Here is a 14,953-nt window from a genome sequence, read left to right as displayed (position 1 = left end):
AACTGTTGTTATTATTATTAGCTGTATTTAAGGTAGAGATATGGCAGAAATGTGTCCCTGGCAAGTAAAATGCTTAGCGGCATTTCATCTGTCATTACATTCTGAGATCAAATTCTGCCAAAGTTGACTTTGTATTTCATTCCTTGGGGTCAATAAAAGAAATACCAATCAAACACTGGAGTTGATGTAATCGATTAGTCTCTCCTGTAAAATTTCAAGCCTTGAGTCTAAGGTAGAAAGAATAATTAACAATGGTGGATAGAAAAAATCATTAGTGCATTAGAAGACTTTCAGTGGATTGCTGAATCCTGGTGAAGGACCTACAGCACTATGCTGTACAGAGTTTTGGATGGTGATGCATGGTACTGGTGAAAAAGTTAGAAATTAAGAGAAGACACACATAGAATCCTTTGGGTATGAGTGTGAGGTTAAGAAGGTTAGTTCACAACTCTGTGGTCCTGAGTGGAGTCTTGCTTATGTGGTTAAAAATTTACTCCACAAATAAGGATGAAATTTGGTAGATGAAAGCTATGTGGAAGCCTGCTGGAAGGAGAAACTTCCACATTTTTCCTACTTGATTGGTAGACTTAATCCATCATGCAATCTAATACTTGGCCCTTGGGTAGAATAAATGATGTCCACTCTATTGCAAGTATTTGGGAAGGTCTTTGAAGTGAGGATAGCTTCTGTTCTCCCTCCCCCCCCCATAATCACTGCAGAAATTGCCATAGAGTCAGCCAGTCCTACTCTGACAAAGACATTTAGCATAAAAATAAAACAAAATTACATAGACAGAGATAAAAAGAGAGAGAAGCTATTTGCATTACCTTTACAGGTAGAATCTAATGAAGTCCATTTGCTGTCCTTTTCACATTTTGATTTTAGTTTTTCTCCCAGTGGACATGTGTAGATCACTTTATCTCTGTAGTTGCTGGAAGTGCAGGATTTTGATGCACCAGCAATGTCTCTTGGTGGTCCACAGTTTATTTTATCATTAGCTGGAATTGAAAACAAAAATTGATATCAATAGTGTGTGCAATTTAGGAGGAGGGTGAAAATGAGGAGATTATGACAATGTTAAAACAAAACATTGTGTGAATCTATTGGAAGGAATTTGATCACACATACAGAAACATATATGTGTATAATTTTCTTCTATTTTTAATTATTTGAAGACTTTCTGTAAGAAGGAAGCTGGTATCTAACAAAAATACAAAGCTCCAATGTTGGAATGGAGATAAAAACACTTTTAGATTTTGAAATTAAGAAAAGTCTTGCCTTGTTGTACAGAGCCTGTCAGTATCACTGTTTTGTGGAACTTTCTAGTTGTTATCAGGATTTACATATCATCATTTAACGTCCGCTTTCTATGCTAGCATGGGTTGGATGATTTGACTGAGGACTGGCAAACCAGATGGTTGCACCAGGATCCAATCTGATCTGGCAGAGTTTGTACAGCTTGATGCCCTTCCTAACGCCAACCACTCCGAGAGTGTAGTGTGTGCTTTTACATGCCACTGGCACAAGGGCCAGTCAGGCTGTACTGACAATGGCCATGCTCAAATGGTGTTTTTTACGTGCTACCTGCACAGGAGCCAGTTCAGCGGCACTGGCTATGACCTCACTTGAATGTTTTTTCACATGCCACTGGCACAAGTGCCAGTAAGGTAATGCTGGTAATGATCACGCTCGAATGGTGCTTTTTACGCACCACCAACACGGAAGCCAGTCAGCTGATATAGCAACGATCATGCTCGGATGGTGCTCTTAGCACTCCACTAGCACAGATGCCAGTCATCGAATTTGATTTCGATTTCACTTGCCTCAACAAGTCTTTGCAAGCAGAGTTTAGTGTCCAATGAAGGAAAGGTATGCATAAGTGGGCTGGTTACACCCCTGGCATAGGCCACAGGTTATGGTTTCACTTGGCTTGCTGGGTCTTCTCATGCAGAGCATATTTCCAAAGGTCTCAGTCAGTAGTCATTGCCTCAGTTTGAAGGTAATACTTCACCACCTCATCCCAGGTCTTCTCCTCTGCAACCCAGTAGAGTATCTCAAACGTTGGTATCAACAATATTACTGCAAATGCATTGTGGGATCTATCACTAACTCTCACTCTAGAGAATGCACACTATCGAAAAATGTATGGCCCTCATAAGACATTTATCTATTCTTAGCTTGCTTAGTGACTATAAAATTACAGAGCATGTGACTCTGATCAATCCTTCTCTAAGAAGATCAATGCTAAATACAAGGGTTTACTGCTAGCTAAATATTTCAGCAATTGTTTTACCAGAAACATAGCACAAAGCAAAACTGCATCTTATGCAAGCTATTCTTGTGCTTGTGTCTCCTTCTCTGGCAAGTCTCTCACTCATAGGGGGTCTGTAGAACCAAGGGAACATCTTTCACTCACATCAGTGTCTCTATCCTTGTCATACTTTTGTGTTTGTTTTCAAAGGTAGCATCAAGGAAGTCAATGCGAGGTCTGATGAGAACACAGGAGCAGATGAGCTCTTGTTCATTTCACTCAAACTGAGCTGTGGTCATTGTGTAGACATTGCTCTTTAGTGCTATTGCTATTATATTATTTGGGTTGTTTCTTTCAGATATTTGATAGCCTCTAATAAACAATTCCAATTCTGTGCTCCCCCAGTTTTGAGACATCCTCAGTGTGATTGTTGGCCGTTTCCTCTTATAGAGAGAGATAGAGAGATAAAGTGATAGAGAAGACAGAGAAGTTGTGGAAAATTGTACAGATCTATGAATAACTGTACCTATGCATGGACAGAGAGATGGGAGAGAAAAGGAGAGGTTGTATAAATTGTGTAGATCTACAAGTGATTATCCTTTATATGAAATATGGAGAACAATGTATATATGTATGCTTGGGTATATATCTATAATTTTTCTACAGATATATTCCCTTGTACACACATAAATCAACTGACAGAGAGGGGGAGTGTGTGAGATTAAAAAAGAAAGAGAAAATTAAGTTTTTAGATTTGACTGAGAAGAGAAATCAAGAGTAATTAATCAGTGGAGTTTCAGAATAGGCTGCCCACATAAGATGGATTTTCTCTGTTTTGATTAGGATTTTTCAAATTTTTTGTTACCATGCACTTGAAAATGATGGGGGGAAGCTTTTATAAAAAAAATTTTGAAAATCTAGGATTTTCCCTTTCCCTCTACCCACCTTCCCATGGCCCTTGTGACAGATTCTTTTTCATTTTCTTTTTTTTTGTCTTTTTAGCACTATGTAAAATTCACTTTTCCTGTGATTGAAATACGTGTTCTCACATTCGACTTTATTCTTTGCTTCAAAACATCTAAATATGATTCTTGGCTCTGCATTGCTATTTTTTTCCTTTTGTTTTAGAGACAGACCTGAAAATGACGCCCCACTCAATGCCTGCTTCAAATCAATGTGGCTATATTTCTGCAACATTACCTACTTCTCTATTTAAATAACTGAAGAACAATTTAGATATGAAAGTTGCAATGGTGAAAATTATTTCAAAATTAAACCTGGAATGTATAAACACACATACACAGACAACATGCACACACACATACACAAAAGCAAATTCATAAATACAGAGTAAACAACATTTTTTATAAATTCCCTCTTTTTTTGCTGTTCATGTTGAATGGAAAACTTGAAAAATAATCATATTTCATTTAGTGTTGAAAAACAGAAAGGAGCAGAGCAAGAATTATAATGGTCATTGCTGTTGTGTTTCAACATTACAAAATCAAGGATTTTCATAAGATTTCAACATTTTATTGAAATAAAAAAATTTTTTCCCCATCATTTTTAAGTAAAGAGGGCAAAAATAATTTGAAAAGTTTGTCTCTGGGGAGGGGTAGGTGGGAAAAAAATCATAGATCTTCAAATTCTTTTTTCATAAAAGGCTACTCTACTTCATTTGAAGCGCATGGTAAAAAAATTTGAAAACTTTCTGTTCAAGTGGAGAAAATCCAACTTATGTAAGCAATCTATTCTGAAATTCCATCACTTTTTCTATATGATATATTGATAATTATAATTATTATATACTATCAATTTTGTACTCAACCAATCTTGCTATTTCTCAGTGCTTTTTCCAGGAGTAAGAAATGACATGTGAAAGGCTGGCATCTATAATTGTGTATATATACACATATATATATATATATATATATATATATATAATTATAAATGCAGAGAGAGAGAGAGAGAGAGAGAGAGAAAGACAGGCAGAGAAATGTAAATATGATCCAGGGATCCGAGTGTAGGAAGTTTGTAGGCTTCAAACAATAGGCTGCTAGTTTAGAGAACAAGCATGAAGAGTATGCAATAAAGCAAAATAACAATTTATTGGCATCATAAGTTATATACTTTTTCCCATATCAAATTTACAAGGAAGTTTGATAAACTGTATGACTCACTGGTAGCACTACTGCTGCTAAAAATGTGAATATAATCCAAAATTTAAAGGAGTGGAACAAGTAATATGTTTCTTAGTCAGCTGAAGCCCATTACATAAGTATTACATAACAAACTCTCCATAGTGTAGGTAATCATCAGGCTGAAATTACCTCACTAAAGTTTACATTGTTGTGAGGAATTACAAATAAATTGGAAAGTAAATAACCCCCCCCCCCAAATGAAGAAAGTAAGTTTAAACAACCAATGAATGTTTTGGTGTAAGGTGGAACTGAAATAATTGGCAAAGTGGGTGTGGTTAGGGGTCAAAGTGTAGGAAGAAAAGGAATGCAAAAAGAAAAGAAAAAATGCTATCATTATGGGGAATGTTTAAAAACGGCTTCTGGGTTCAGTTTGTTACATGTATGTGTGTGTGTGTATGAGTGTATGTGTATGAGAGTATGTGTGTATGAGCATATGTGTGTGTATATATATATATATATATATATATATATATACATACATATACATATATATATATATATATATATATATATATATATATATATGAGATGGGGTGTTTTCAGGTAATAAAAGTCTTATTAAAAAATGTTAAGGATAGATTGCAGTGGACCTCTAGTGTGATGTTTTCCAATTTATATAAGTAACGACATTGGTACATAATAATTATGTAATGAACTTCAGCTTCTTAAGAAACATATGTAGCTTACATATTAGCTGTTCCACTATTTTAAATTTTGGATAATGTATATATATGTGTGTGTGTGTGTACATATGCTCATACACAGACACTCATACACACACACATGCATGTAACAAACTGAACCCAGAACCCAGTTTTAAACTAATTACTTACTCTGTTGGGCTCCCTTGGTCAAACTGCCATATCAATAATAATAATGAACAAATGCAGTTAAATACAGCATATTACCAAAGCAGAAAAATTCAAATCATAAGTGTAGTTATTTCGTAAAACACTTAATATTTGCATCAATACTCAACGTGGAATTTGATTTTATCTAAGTGGTGTCATACCTGAAGATAAAGCATATTATATCATTATTTTATGATGTAATTACACTTATAGTTTGAATTTTTCTGCTTCAGAAATATGTGCTGTTCTGAAGTGCATTTCTCCATTAAGTGCATTGCATTGGGTTGTCCAGAAAGTTCATGCTGATTTATTGTAGCTTACCTTTCAACTTATTTTAGAACATGGTTAAGTCCATAAAATAGGATTTGACTACACCTCCATTTAGAACATATTGTGCAATGTACAATGCTATTCAATCTGGAGCATTTGTCATGTTAACAAAATTACTCCATTAATTTTGATATACAATGAAGTGAATGTGATATATTGATTAATGAATTTTATTGGTATATCATTTTTACCTTTCAGTGTTATATACAAGCCATATCTACATAAGCTAGAGTATTCCCTTGAACTGAGGTATATATGTATCTCTGTGTGCGTGGGTGTGTGTGTATTATAAACATACATATAATACATATGGTATATGTAGACGCATGCATGCAAACACACATAAAATTAAATGAATTACACTCCACTGACCTGGGTTCATGATATATATATCCCATCCATCTTTGTTGGGTTTAAGGTCATAAGTCAGGAGAGTCTCATTAGATGGAATACAGGATTTATTTGCTTCATGATACTCATAAGATTTACATCCTGGAATTTGAAGGCAAGCATGATCACATTCCTTTAAACTGATTCCTCCAATCTGATCAAATGTATCATGCCCTGGTATGGCAGTTTTTTTAAATGTTAAAACATCATCATCAGCTAGATAAAGAAGAAATGAAAGAAAACAAGAAAGGCATTTTATATTCACACACATTAAATATTATATAGCATCTGTTGCATAATTTGTTTTAAATGATGAAAAGGACGATGATGGTGATGATGATTGTAAGTGTAAGGATAGTTGCCCAGATCTTTGTGAGCTTCTCAACGGCAACAAACAAAGTAGCATGTACTTTTGCCAAGTGCAAAGACTTCAGAAGCCATGAGTGGGAATAAATTTGAATGTATTTTTTTTTCTTATAATCAGGCAACATTATCACAAAGATTCTGTGGTGCTTTCTGACCTGTGGACAGAACAGCTTTGTTTTCAAAAGTTATCTATTACCTTCCCATAATATCTTTTCTCTAACTGGTCCCTCATCAGTCACTATGTCATTGGATCCACAATGATTCTGAAGGATTGGGTGAGACAGCCAGTATGATGCTTGCACATAAAGCTTAGGCAAGTAAGTGGCCTAAGGTTTCTGCCAACTTGGTGGTTTTATTTTTGGCAATAAGAGTTGTTAATGTTAAAACAAAATATTTTTGGCAATATGATTCGTTCATATTACAGGAAAATATTTTTGTGCATATACATAAGTATGTACGTAGGTATGTATGTATTTGGAATTTTTAGTTCAAGAACAAAGGTTTGACTTTTGGCTAAAACATTACTGGAATTTCTAACAAACTATATAATATGCATAGAAACATACTAAATTACTTAGGTACACACAAACACACACATACATACATACACACACATGTGTGCATGAATAAATAAATATCATCATCGTCGTTGTCATTTAACATCTGCTTTCTATGGACTGGATGGTTTGACTGAAGACTTGTGAGCCAGAAGGCTGTACCAGGCTCAATCTGATCTGGCAAAGTTTCGATAGCTGGATGGCCTTCCTAACATCAACCACTCAGAGAGTGTAGTGGATGCTTTTACATGTCACTGGCACGAGGGCCAGTCAGGCGGTTCTGGCAACAACCACACTCAAAAGGTGTTTTTCACGTGCTACCTGCATGGAAGCCAGTCCGGTGGCACTGGCAACGATTGCGCTTGAATGTTGTTTTTCACGTGCCACCAGCACATGTGCCGGTAAGGTGGTGCTGGCAATGATCATGCTTGAATGGTGCTTTTTACATGCCACTGGAACGGAAGGCAATTCATGGCCCTGACGATGATTATGCTCAGATGTGCTTTTAACATTCTACTGGCATGAGTGCCAATCAGGCGGTACTATATCTATCTATCTATCTATCTATCTATCTATCTATCTATATATATATATATATATATATATTATATATATATATATATATATATATATATATATATATATGTATATATATGTAGACATATATGTAAGAATTTTCTTTTCTATGGCTTAGTTAAAAAGACAGAGACCACAGGTTCATGCTCTGGTTAATAAAGAGCAGGGTATTCTGAGTAAGCTTGAGCATACATCATTTTCCTGTTCCTGAAGATTTCAGATAAAACAGGACAGAAAAGTGGGCTTATCACTGTTCATAAACTTGAAAGAGTATATATGCTGAGTGAACCCGATTGCTCTCAAAAATTAAGTAAAAAACCGGAAAAATTATCCAGAACCCTTGTCTGGAACCAGATTGATCCCAAAATCTAATCAGTTTGTGCCAGTCGTGAGGTCAAACAAAGTTTCATCTGAATTCACCCTGCGGTTCTTGAGATATCTTGTCCATGGACAAACAAACAAACACAATTGAACACAATACCTCCGCCTTCACTAAGGCAGAGGTAATAATAATGGAAATACAAAGATTGTGGTCAATGAAGAGAGCAGACATGATACCAATAATAATTGGTGCACTTGGAAGTATCAGCACTCAACTACCAACATGGCTGAAAAAGACTGGTGCAAGTGTGAAAGAAGATCACCTACAAAAATCAGTATTGCTTGGAACTGCAAGAATTCTTTGCAGGGTTCTTGAAGCATGACCAGTAAACAAGTATCACCTTAGTCTGCAGGCTGTGAGCAGCTGACACTTTCCATCATACCCAGCAAAATAAGCTGTGAGTTTCCATATTATTATTATTATTATTATTATTATTATTATTATATTATTATTATAATAATAATAATAATAATAATAATAATAAAGATAGAGAAATTAAGGCCAACAGACCAGATATAGTAGATAGAGAAATTAAGGCCAACAGACCAGATATAGTTGTCAGAGATCATGAAGAAAAAAAATGCTTTCTAATTGATGTATCAGTACCGGCAGATGACAACGTGTCTCTAAAAGAAATGGAGAAACTCTCAAAATACAAAGACCTGGAAATAGAGGTAACTAGAATGTGGAATCTGAAAACAGAAACAATTCCTATCATAGTAGGTGCATTAGGCATGATAAAAAAATATTCAGACAAATACATAACAAAAACACCAGGACTTACAAACACATATAACATACAGAAAATTGCACTACTAGGCACTGCACACATCCTACGCAGAACACTTTCCATACAATAACCATCAGAGCATCACAACAAATCACAGCACATACCCAAGGCACACAGAGCTGCGCTCGGTAGTGAAGCGAAAGCACGCTATAAAAATAAAAATAAAACTACTGAATAATAATAATAATAATAATAATAATAATAATAATAATAATAATAATAATGCTAGGGCAATTGAAACCAGCTGTATGCCCCCGAATAAACAAAGAAAACAAAACCTGGGAAGAAATCAAACCTGGAAAAGTAAAATTGAAAAAGAGATTGAATTTATGAGAGGGGAAATATCAATATTAAATGAACTAATATGTGGAAATGATGTAAGATCCAGAACAAGAAGAAAGATGAAGAGAAAATTTGGATCTCACCAAGAGAAGAACTGATATCAATAAAAGAAACGCTGAAACAAAAAGTCCAAGCAAAAGCCCAAAGAATACGAAGATTTGAGAAGAGAAACAAGTTTTACAAGCAAAATAAGCTGTTCACATCCAATGCCAAAAAATTCTACAGTGAAATAGGGAAGGAGAAAGTAACCGTTAAAGACCCCCCTCCCATGGAAGAAGTTCAAAACTTTTGGAAAAGGATTTGGAGTGACAAGAAGAGGTACAACATAAATGCAGACTGGATTATACAAACTGAAGGATCCTACCAAAATTTACAACAACAAGCATGGGAAGACATCACAATAGCAGACCTAAGAAAGGCACTCACGAAGACCCATAATTGGAAATCCCCCGGTAAAGATAGGGTGCCGAATTTCTGGCTCGCATCGCTCCCGTGCGCACACGGTAAGCTAGTTCAGCTGCTCAATGGAATTATGAGAGACCCAAAGAAAACACCTGAATGGTTAGCAAGTGGCATTACTTACCTACTCCCAAAGAATAACGAAACCAACCTTCCAAAAAACTATCGGCCTATAACCTGTCTATCCACCACATATAAAATCCTAACATCTATCCTGGCGGAGAAAACATATGCATTCATGGAGAAGAACGATATTTTCCCCATTGAACAAAAAGGGTGCCGCCGAGGCTCTTATGGATGCAAAGATCAACTGTTAATCAATTGTAGGATCCTTGAGAACTGTCACAACAAGCGCAGAAATCTCAGCACCGCATGGATTGACTATAAAAAGGCCTTCGACAGTATACCGCATCCATGGATCTTGAGATCGCTGGACATCTTCAAAATTTCCCCTGTGATTTCAAACTTCCTGATGCACAATATGTCGTTGTGGAATACGAATCTCCAATTATACCACTCTAATGGAGTACTTGCCTCAGAAAATATAAACATCAACTGTGGAATTTTTCAAGGTGACTCACTTTCACCTTTAATATTCTGCATAGCCCTAATACCCCTTACAAGTGAATTAAACAGAACAGGATATGGGTATAAAATTGCCAATAAAAAAATAAGCCATCTATTTTATATGGATGACTTAAAACTTTATGGTAAAGACAATAATGAACTTGAAGGCCTATTGCGCACCGTGAAAGCATTCAGCAATGACATCGGGATGGAGTTTGGACTTGAGAAGTGTGCCAAGGCCACTTTCCAAAAAGGGAAAGTGAAGACCACAAATTCAGTCGTGTTAGATGTTGACACAGTCATAAGAGAGCTTGAGCAAGAACAAACATACAAATATTTAGGGATAAATGAAGGCTCTGGTATTCAGCAAGCAAGCATGAAAGAGAAGATCAGGAAGGAATGTTATAGGAGAGTTCGTGCAGTCCTGAAATCTGAACTAAATGCACGTAACAAGGTGTTAGCTATAAATTTCTTAGCAGTTCCAGTTGTTACTTATAGCTACAATGTGTTGAACTGGAATATGAGTGAAGTAAAGAATATAGATAGGAAAATACGCAAGCTGCTGAGTTGTAATAGGATGCACCACCCAAAGGCAGACGTAGATCGCCTTTACCTTCCCAGAGCCCAAGGAGGTCGAGGCCTGATCCAATTTGAACTAGCTTACAAAACAACCACAATTGGACTGGCCAAATATCTCGAAATATCGAATGACTGGATGCTAAAGCTCGTGGAAAATCACGAGAGACGAAAGAAGCTTCATTCTATCATAAATGAAAGCAAAAAATTTGCTATTGATCTCGTGCAGGATACCCAAACTGAACAACCCGAGGGAAGTACGGCAACTATTGTTGCAAAGAAGGTGAAAATGATGGCAATGAAAAAAGCGCACGAGCAATTGGCTGATAGGTGGGAGGAGAAACCTCTGCACGGCAAATATGTGACCCGCAGCAAACAAGCTGATGTTGACCAGAAGCAAACCCATCAGTGGCTACGGAGCTCAGGGCTAAAAGCAGAGAGCGAAGGTTTCATCCTGGCTGCTCAAGATCAAAGCCTATTAACCCGGAACTACCAGGCCAATGTGATGAAAAATGGAGCAGACCCAAAATGCCGATTCTGCAACGACATGATTGAAACAGTGGACCACCTAATCTCTGGATGTAAAGTCTTAGCACCAGTGGAGTATAAGTTAAGACATGACAGAGTTGGCCAATATCTCCACTGGCTAATAAGTCGGCATTACAATATCAAAACTGCCGACAAGTGGTATAATCACCACCCTGAGGCTGTAACTGAAGGAGAAAGTGTAACCATTCTGTGGGACTTTCCAGTACATACAGACCGAACCATCAAGGCCAATAAACCAGATATTGTTGTGAAAGACCAAAACAATAAAGTTTGCATATTGATCGACATGAGCATCCCCTGTGATCATAATATCTCAGCGAAAGAGTTTGACAAGCTCAGAAAATATAAAGACCTACTCATTGAAATTGAGAAAATGTGGCATCTCAAGGCGGTTACAATACCAGTGATCGTAGGAGCACTAGGAATGATCAAGAAGGGAACCGAAAATTATATGAGAATGATCCCTGGCTTACCATCCCTGCAAGAAGTGCAAAAGATTGTCTTAACTGGTACATCACACATATTGAGAAGAGCATTGTCGATGTGAGAACTGTTGCTGCTCATGTATTTTAATTTAACTTTAAAAAAAAAAAAAAAAATGAACGAACTATTGAGTTTGGTTTAATGGCCTACCAATGTATACTATGAGTTTCTTTGCCCTAGGGGTCGGGAAGACACTCGGCAAGAAATGGAAGCAAATTTGAAAGAAGAAAAAAAAAAATAATATGTTTAAGAAAAGTAACAAGTATTTTCTTTCTTACACACACACACACACACACACACACACACACACACACACACACACATACAAATAAGCAATTGAAAACATGACACAGAAAAGTGTTCAAGATAAACAAATGCAGTGTGAAAAGGCCCTTACAGCATTTATATTTACTAAAATTACTTATTTCTGTAATGTGCTTGTCTGTCCTAGTAGTTAAACCTGTCAATGTCTTTACAGAAATGGGTTTCTATAAGCTATGAAGTACAAATGCAATCACAAATTCCAGAAAAAGAGAAATACAAAGAATAATTACAATCTACTCGTTGGTAGTAATCCCTGTCTTTGGCTGCTTTCATTTTCTTGGAGGTAGCTGCAGTCTCCCTTGATAAATAACATTTTCCACTTCCTTTAGTTATTTCAAATGATAAACAAGTTTTGTCAGACAAACATTTATCTGCACAGACTTCTGTTGTCACATTTTTTTTTCTCAACAAAGTTTTTCCAGGTACATCCAGAATTGCATCTTTTACTCTCGTAAAATAGATCTTAGTAACTAGAATTAAAGTAAGATTGAGACAAATGTAAACAACAAAAACAACATCAATAATTTCTAATATAGAAAGATGTACAAAAGTTTGAGATAGGAGCTAATTGATTAAATTGTACTTGACTTATGCTTGTTTTATCAACCACAGAAGTATGAAAGATGAAGTACATTTAGATGGGATTTGAACCCAGAAAGTGAAAAAAATGTAACTGAATATGACTTGTCATGGAGAAGATTATTGCCCATCTCTTAACTGATTTTGCAGTGTTTTGTCTTGGAAAACTAAAATTATCTCATATTCATCACCAAGTAAATAAATATTAAGAAGTTAATGTGGACATTCACAACCTCATGTAACAAGCTAGGAAATTTATTTCATCAAAATTACCCTTTTAGTGAGATGAAAAAAAAAAAGTGATTATCTTAAGAGGTTCTCTCTTCTGAATTTAATGACCAGAAAAAAATGATTAGCATAATGATTTTACCAGCTGTTGAGGGTGTAATTTTAATTAGTCATCACAACTTGGTTCAATAAGTAGCCATTTTCCTATTAGTTTTTGATGCAGAAAGTGACCCTGGATTGAATGGTGTGAGTTAATGATTCGGGTTTGATTCTCAGTTCAAGTCAGTTTACTTTACGTAGACAATTAGTGAGCTTCAGAAAGACATGAATTTCCCACAAACTCATGGCATTTCTAATTATGTTTGGTCATGTACTTAAATAATGAATACATAATTGATTACATTGCAATGGTAGTATTTATATTTTCTTGTAAGTTAGTTATGAGAGAAACAGCTATGTCATGAATTCTATGGTACCTTGTGGTCTATGTCTAGCAAGAGCAACTGTGTGTCAATGCGCATGTTTATTAATGTCAGATTACCTAATGTAATTCTAAGTATACCAGATCAAACTCGACTTGGGCAATGTAATTAGTGGGCATTACATGCTTGTAATTTAGAGGATTAATTGAGTGGAAGATCATTGATATTCACAGGTATATTCTGGGGTTCGATGAGAATGAGGTGGAAAGTTTGCTTCAAAGAACTTCTTGGACATGGAATGCTATGGCAACTTCCTGGAGCTCCTGGCAGTGTTATCAAATAGTTCAGTAAAACCAAGACAAAATCTAGTCATAGAAGTTCTGACAGACAGTGCTGTGCAAGATTTTCACAGTGGAACACATTAATTTTACATGTCAAACTGCTGCTATTATGTGTGGGACAGATCTGACTATCATTCAAGTCCATCATTACGATCACCTCACATCCTCCTTTAACTGAGCAGAGAAGTTCCTTTTCCTCTGTCTGCTAGCTATAGTAAAAGAGATTGTGTGATGGATGAGGTTGAAAGATTGGGGTTTTCCTCTTTGGTCAATCCCTAATCTGTACTTTTAAAGTTTTACTTGTAAAGGAGAGGAAGACATTCTCCTCTAGGGAAATTACTGAAAGCTACATGAGAGTGGATGTATCCTACACTGCATAAACCTGAATCTTAAAGATATTAATTGGAGAGGACACATGTCCTTAGAGCTCATGATGATCTTTGATGGTGGAGTTCATCAATTAGTTTTAGATAAAGATCCTTCAACATTCCAGAGAAATGCATCATCATTCTCATCTTTATTTTAAATGTATACATAAATACTAAATAGAAAACTGAAAGAAATGCTTTATGCTATGTATTCAGGCTTCTCATGTTTTCAGTTCAAATCCAGCTGGGTTGAGGAGGGTGGTCAGTTGGTTCTTTTTCCATTAGAAACCACTGTTATTATTTGTCTCATTATGATTTAGGATGGTGAAATGGATGACCATTAGAATATCATAAGTTTCAGATGATTACTGAGTTCTAGTAAAGAAAAATTCAATGTGTTATATTGTTCTGAGTTTTAGAGGATGAAACAAAGTATGGGCGAGATAACTGAAGTTAGAATTTAAGAGAAAAACTGCCTAGGTTAGCTGAGGTAGAGCTTTGGAGGTAATAAGTTTACTTGATAAGAATCTGGTATTGTCTCCACTTATGGCTGCATGATTAAAAATCTGCTTCTTGACTAAGGATTGAGAATGAAATTTGGTGGAAGGAAATTTTGCAGAAGCCTGTAGGAGAGAACACTCTTCCTCACTTGCTGCTCTTGTTTAGCTGGATTAATCCATCAACCAAATTAATAGAATTACCTGGCTCTTCAGTATCTTTAATGAAGCCCACTGTGTTGCAAGCTTTTAGGAAGGTCTCTAGTTTGAGAATAACTATCTCTGACCCACGGATAACTATCTCTGACCCACCTACCAATCAGAAACACAATGAAAATTTTCATAGACACAGTCTGACATAGACTTGGAACACAAAACTAAAAGAAAATTACGAAGATAGAGTCAAAAAGAGAACCTATTTACATTACCTTTACAAGACACTACTGGATCCCATTTCTTATTCTCTTTACATGTTGCCTTTAATTCTTTTCCATCATGACAAGTATAGATCACTTCAGATTCAT

General features: G+C 36.0%; 1 protein-coding gene across 1 annotated transcript in view; it reads right to left on the bottom strand.

The window, feature by feature from the left end:
* The window catches only part of LOC115215518, a 530,737-nt gene that overhangs the window by 302,190 nt on the left and 213,594 nt on the right, over positions 1 to 14,953 (bottom strand). Inside the window, exon 8 of the mRNA XM_029784691.2 lies at positions 6,006 to 6,239. Within this exon, the coding sequence (XP_029640551.2) occupies positions 6,006 to 6,239 (234 nt within the window). The remainder of the gene's footprint in view (positions 1 to 6,005; positions 6,240 to 14,953) is intronic.

This window comes from Octopus sinensis, linkage group LG9 (genome assembly GCF_006345805.1).
Source record: "Octopus sinensis linkage group LG9, ASM634580v1, whole genome shotgun sequence".
NCBI lineage: Eukaryota > Metazoa > Mollusca > Cephalopoda > Octopoda > Octopodidae > Octopus > Octopus sinensis.
This window is presented reverse-complemented; position numbering and strand designations above follow the sequence as displayed.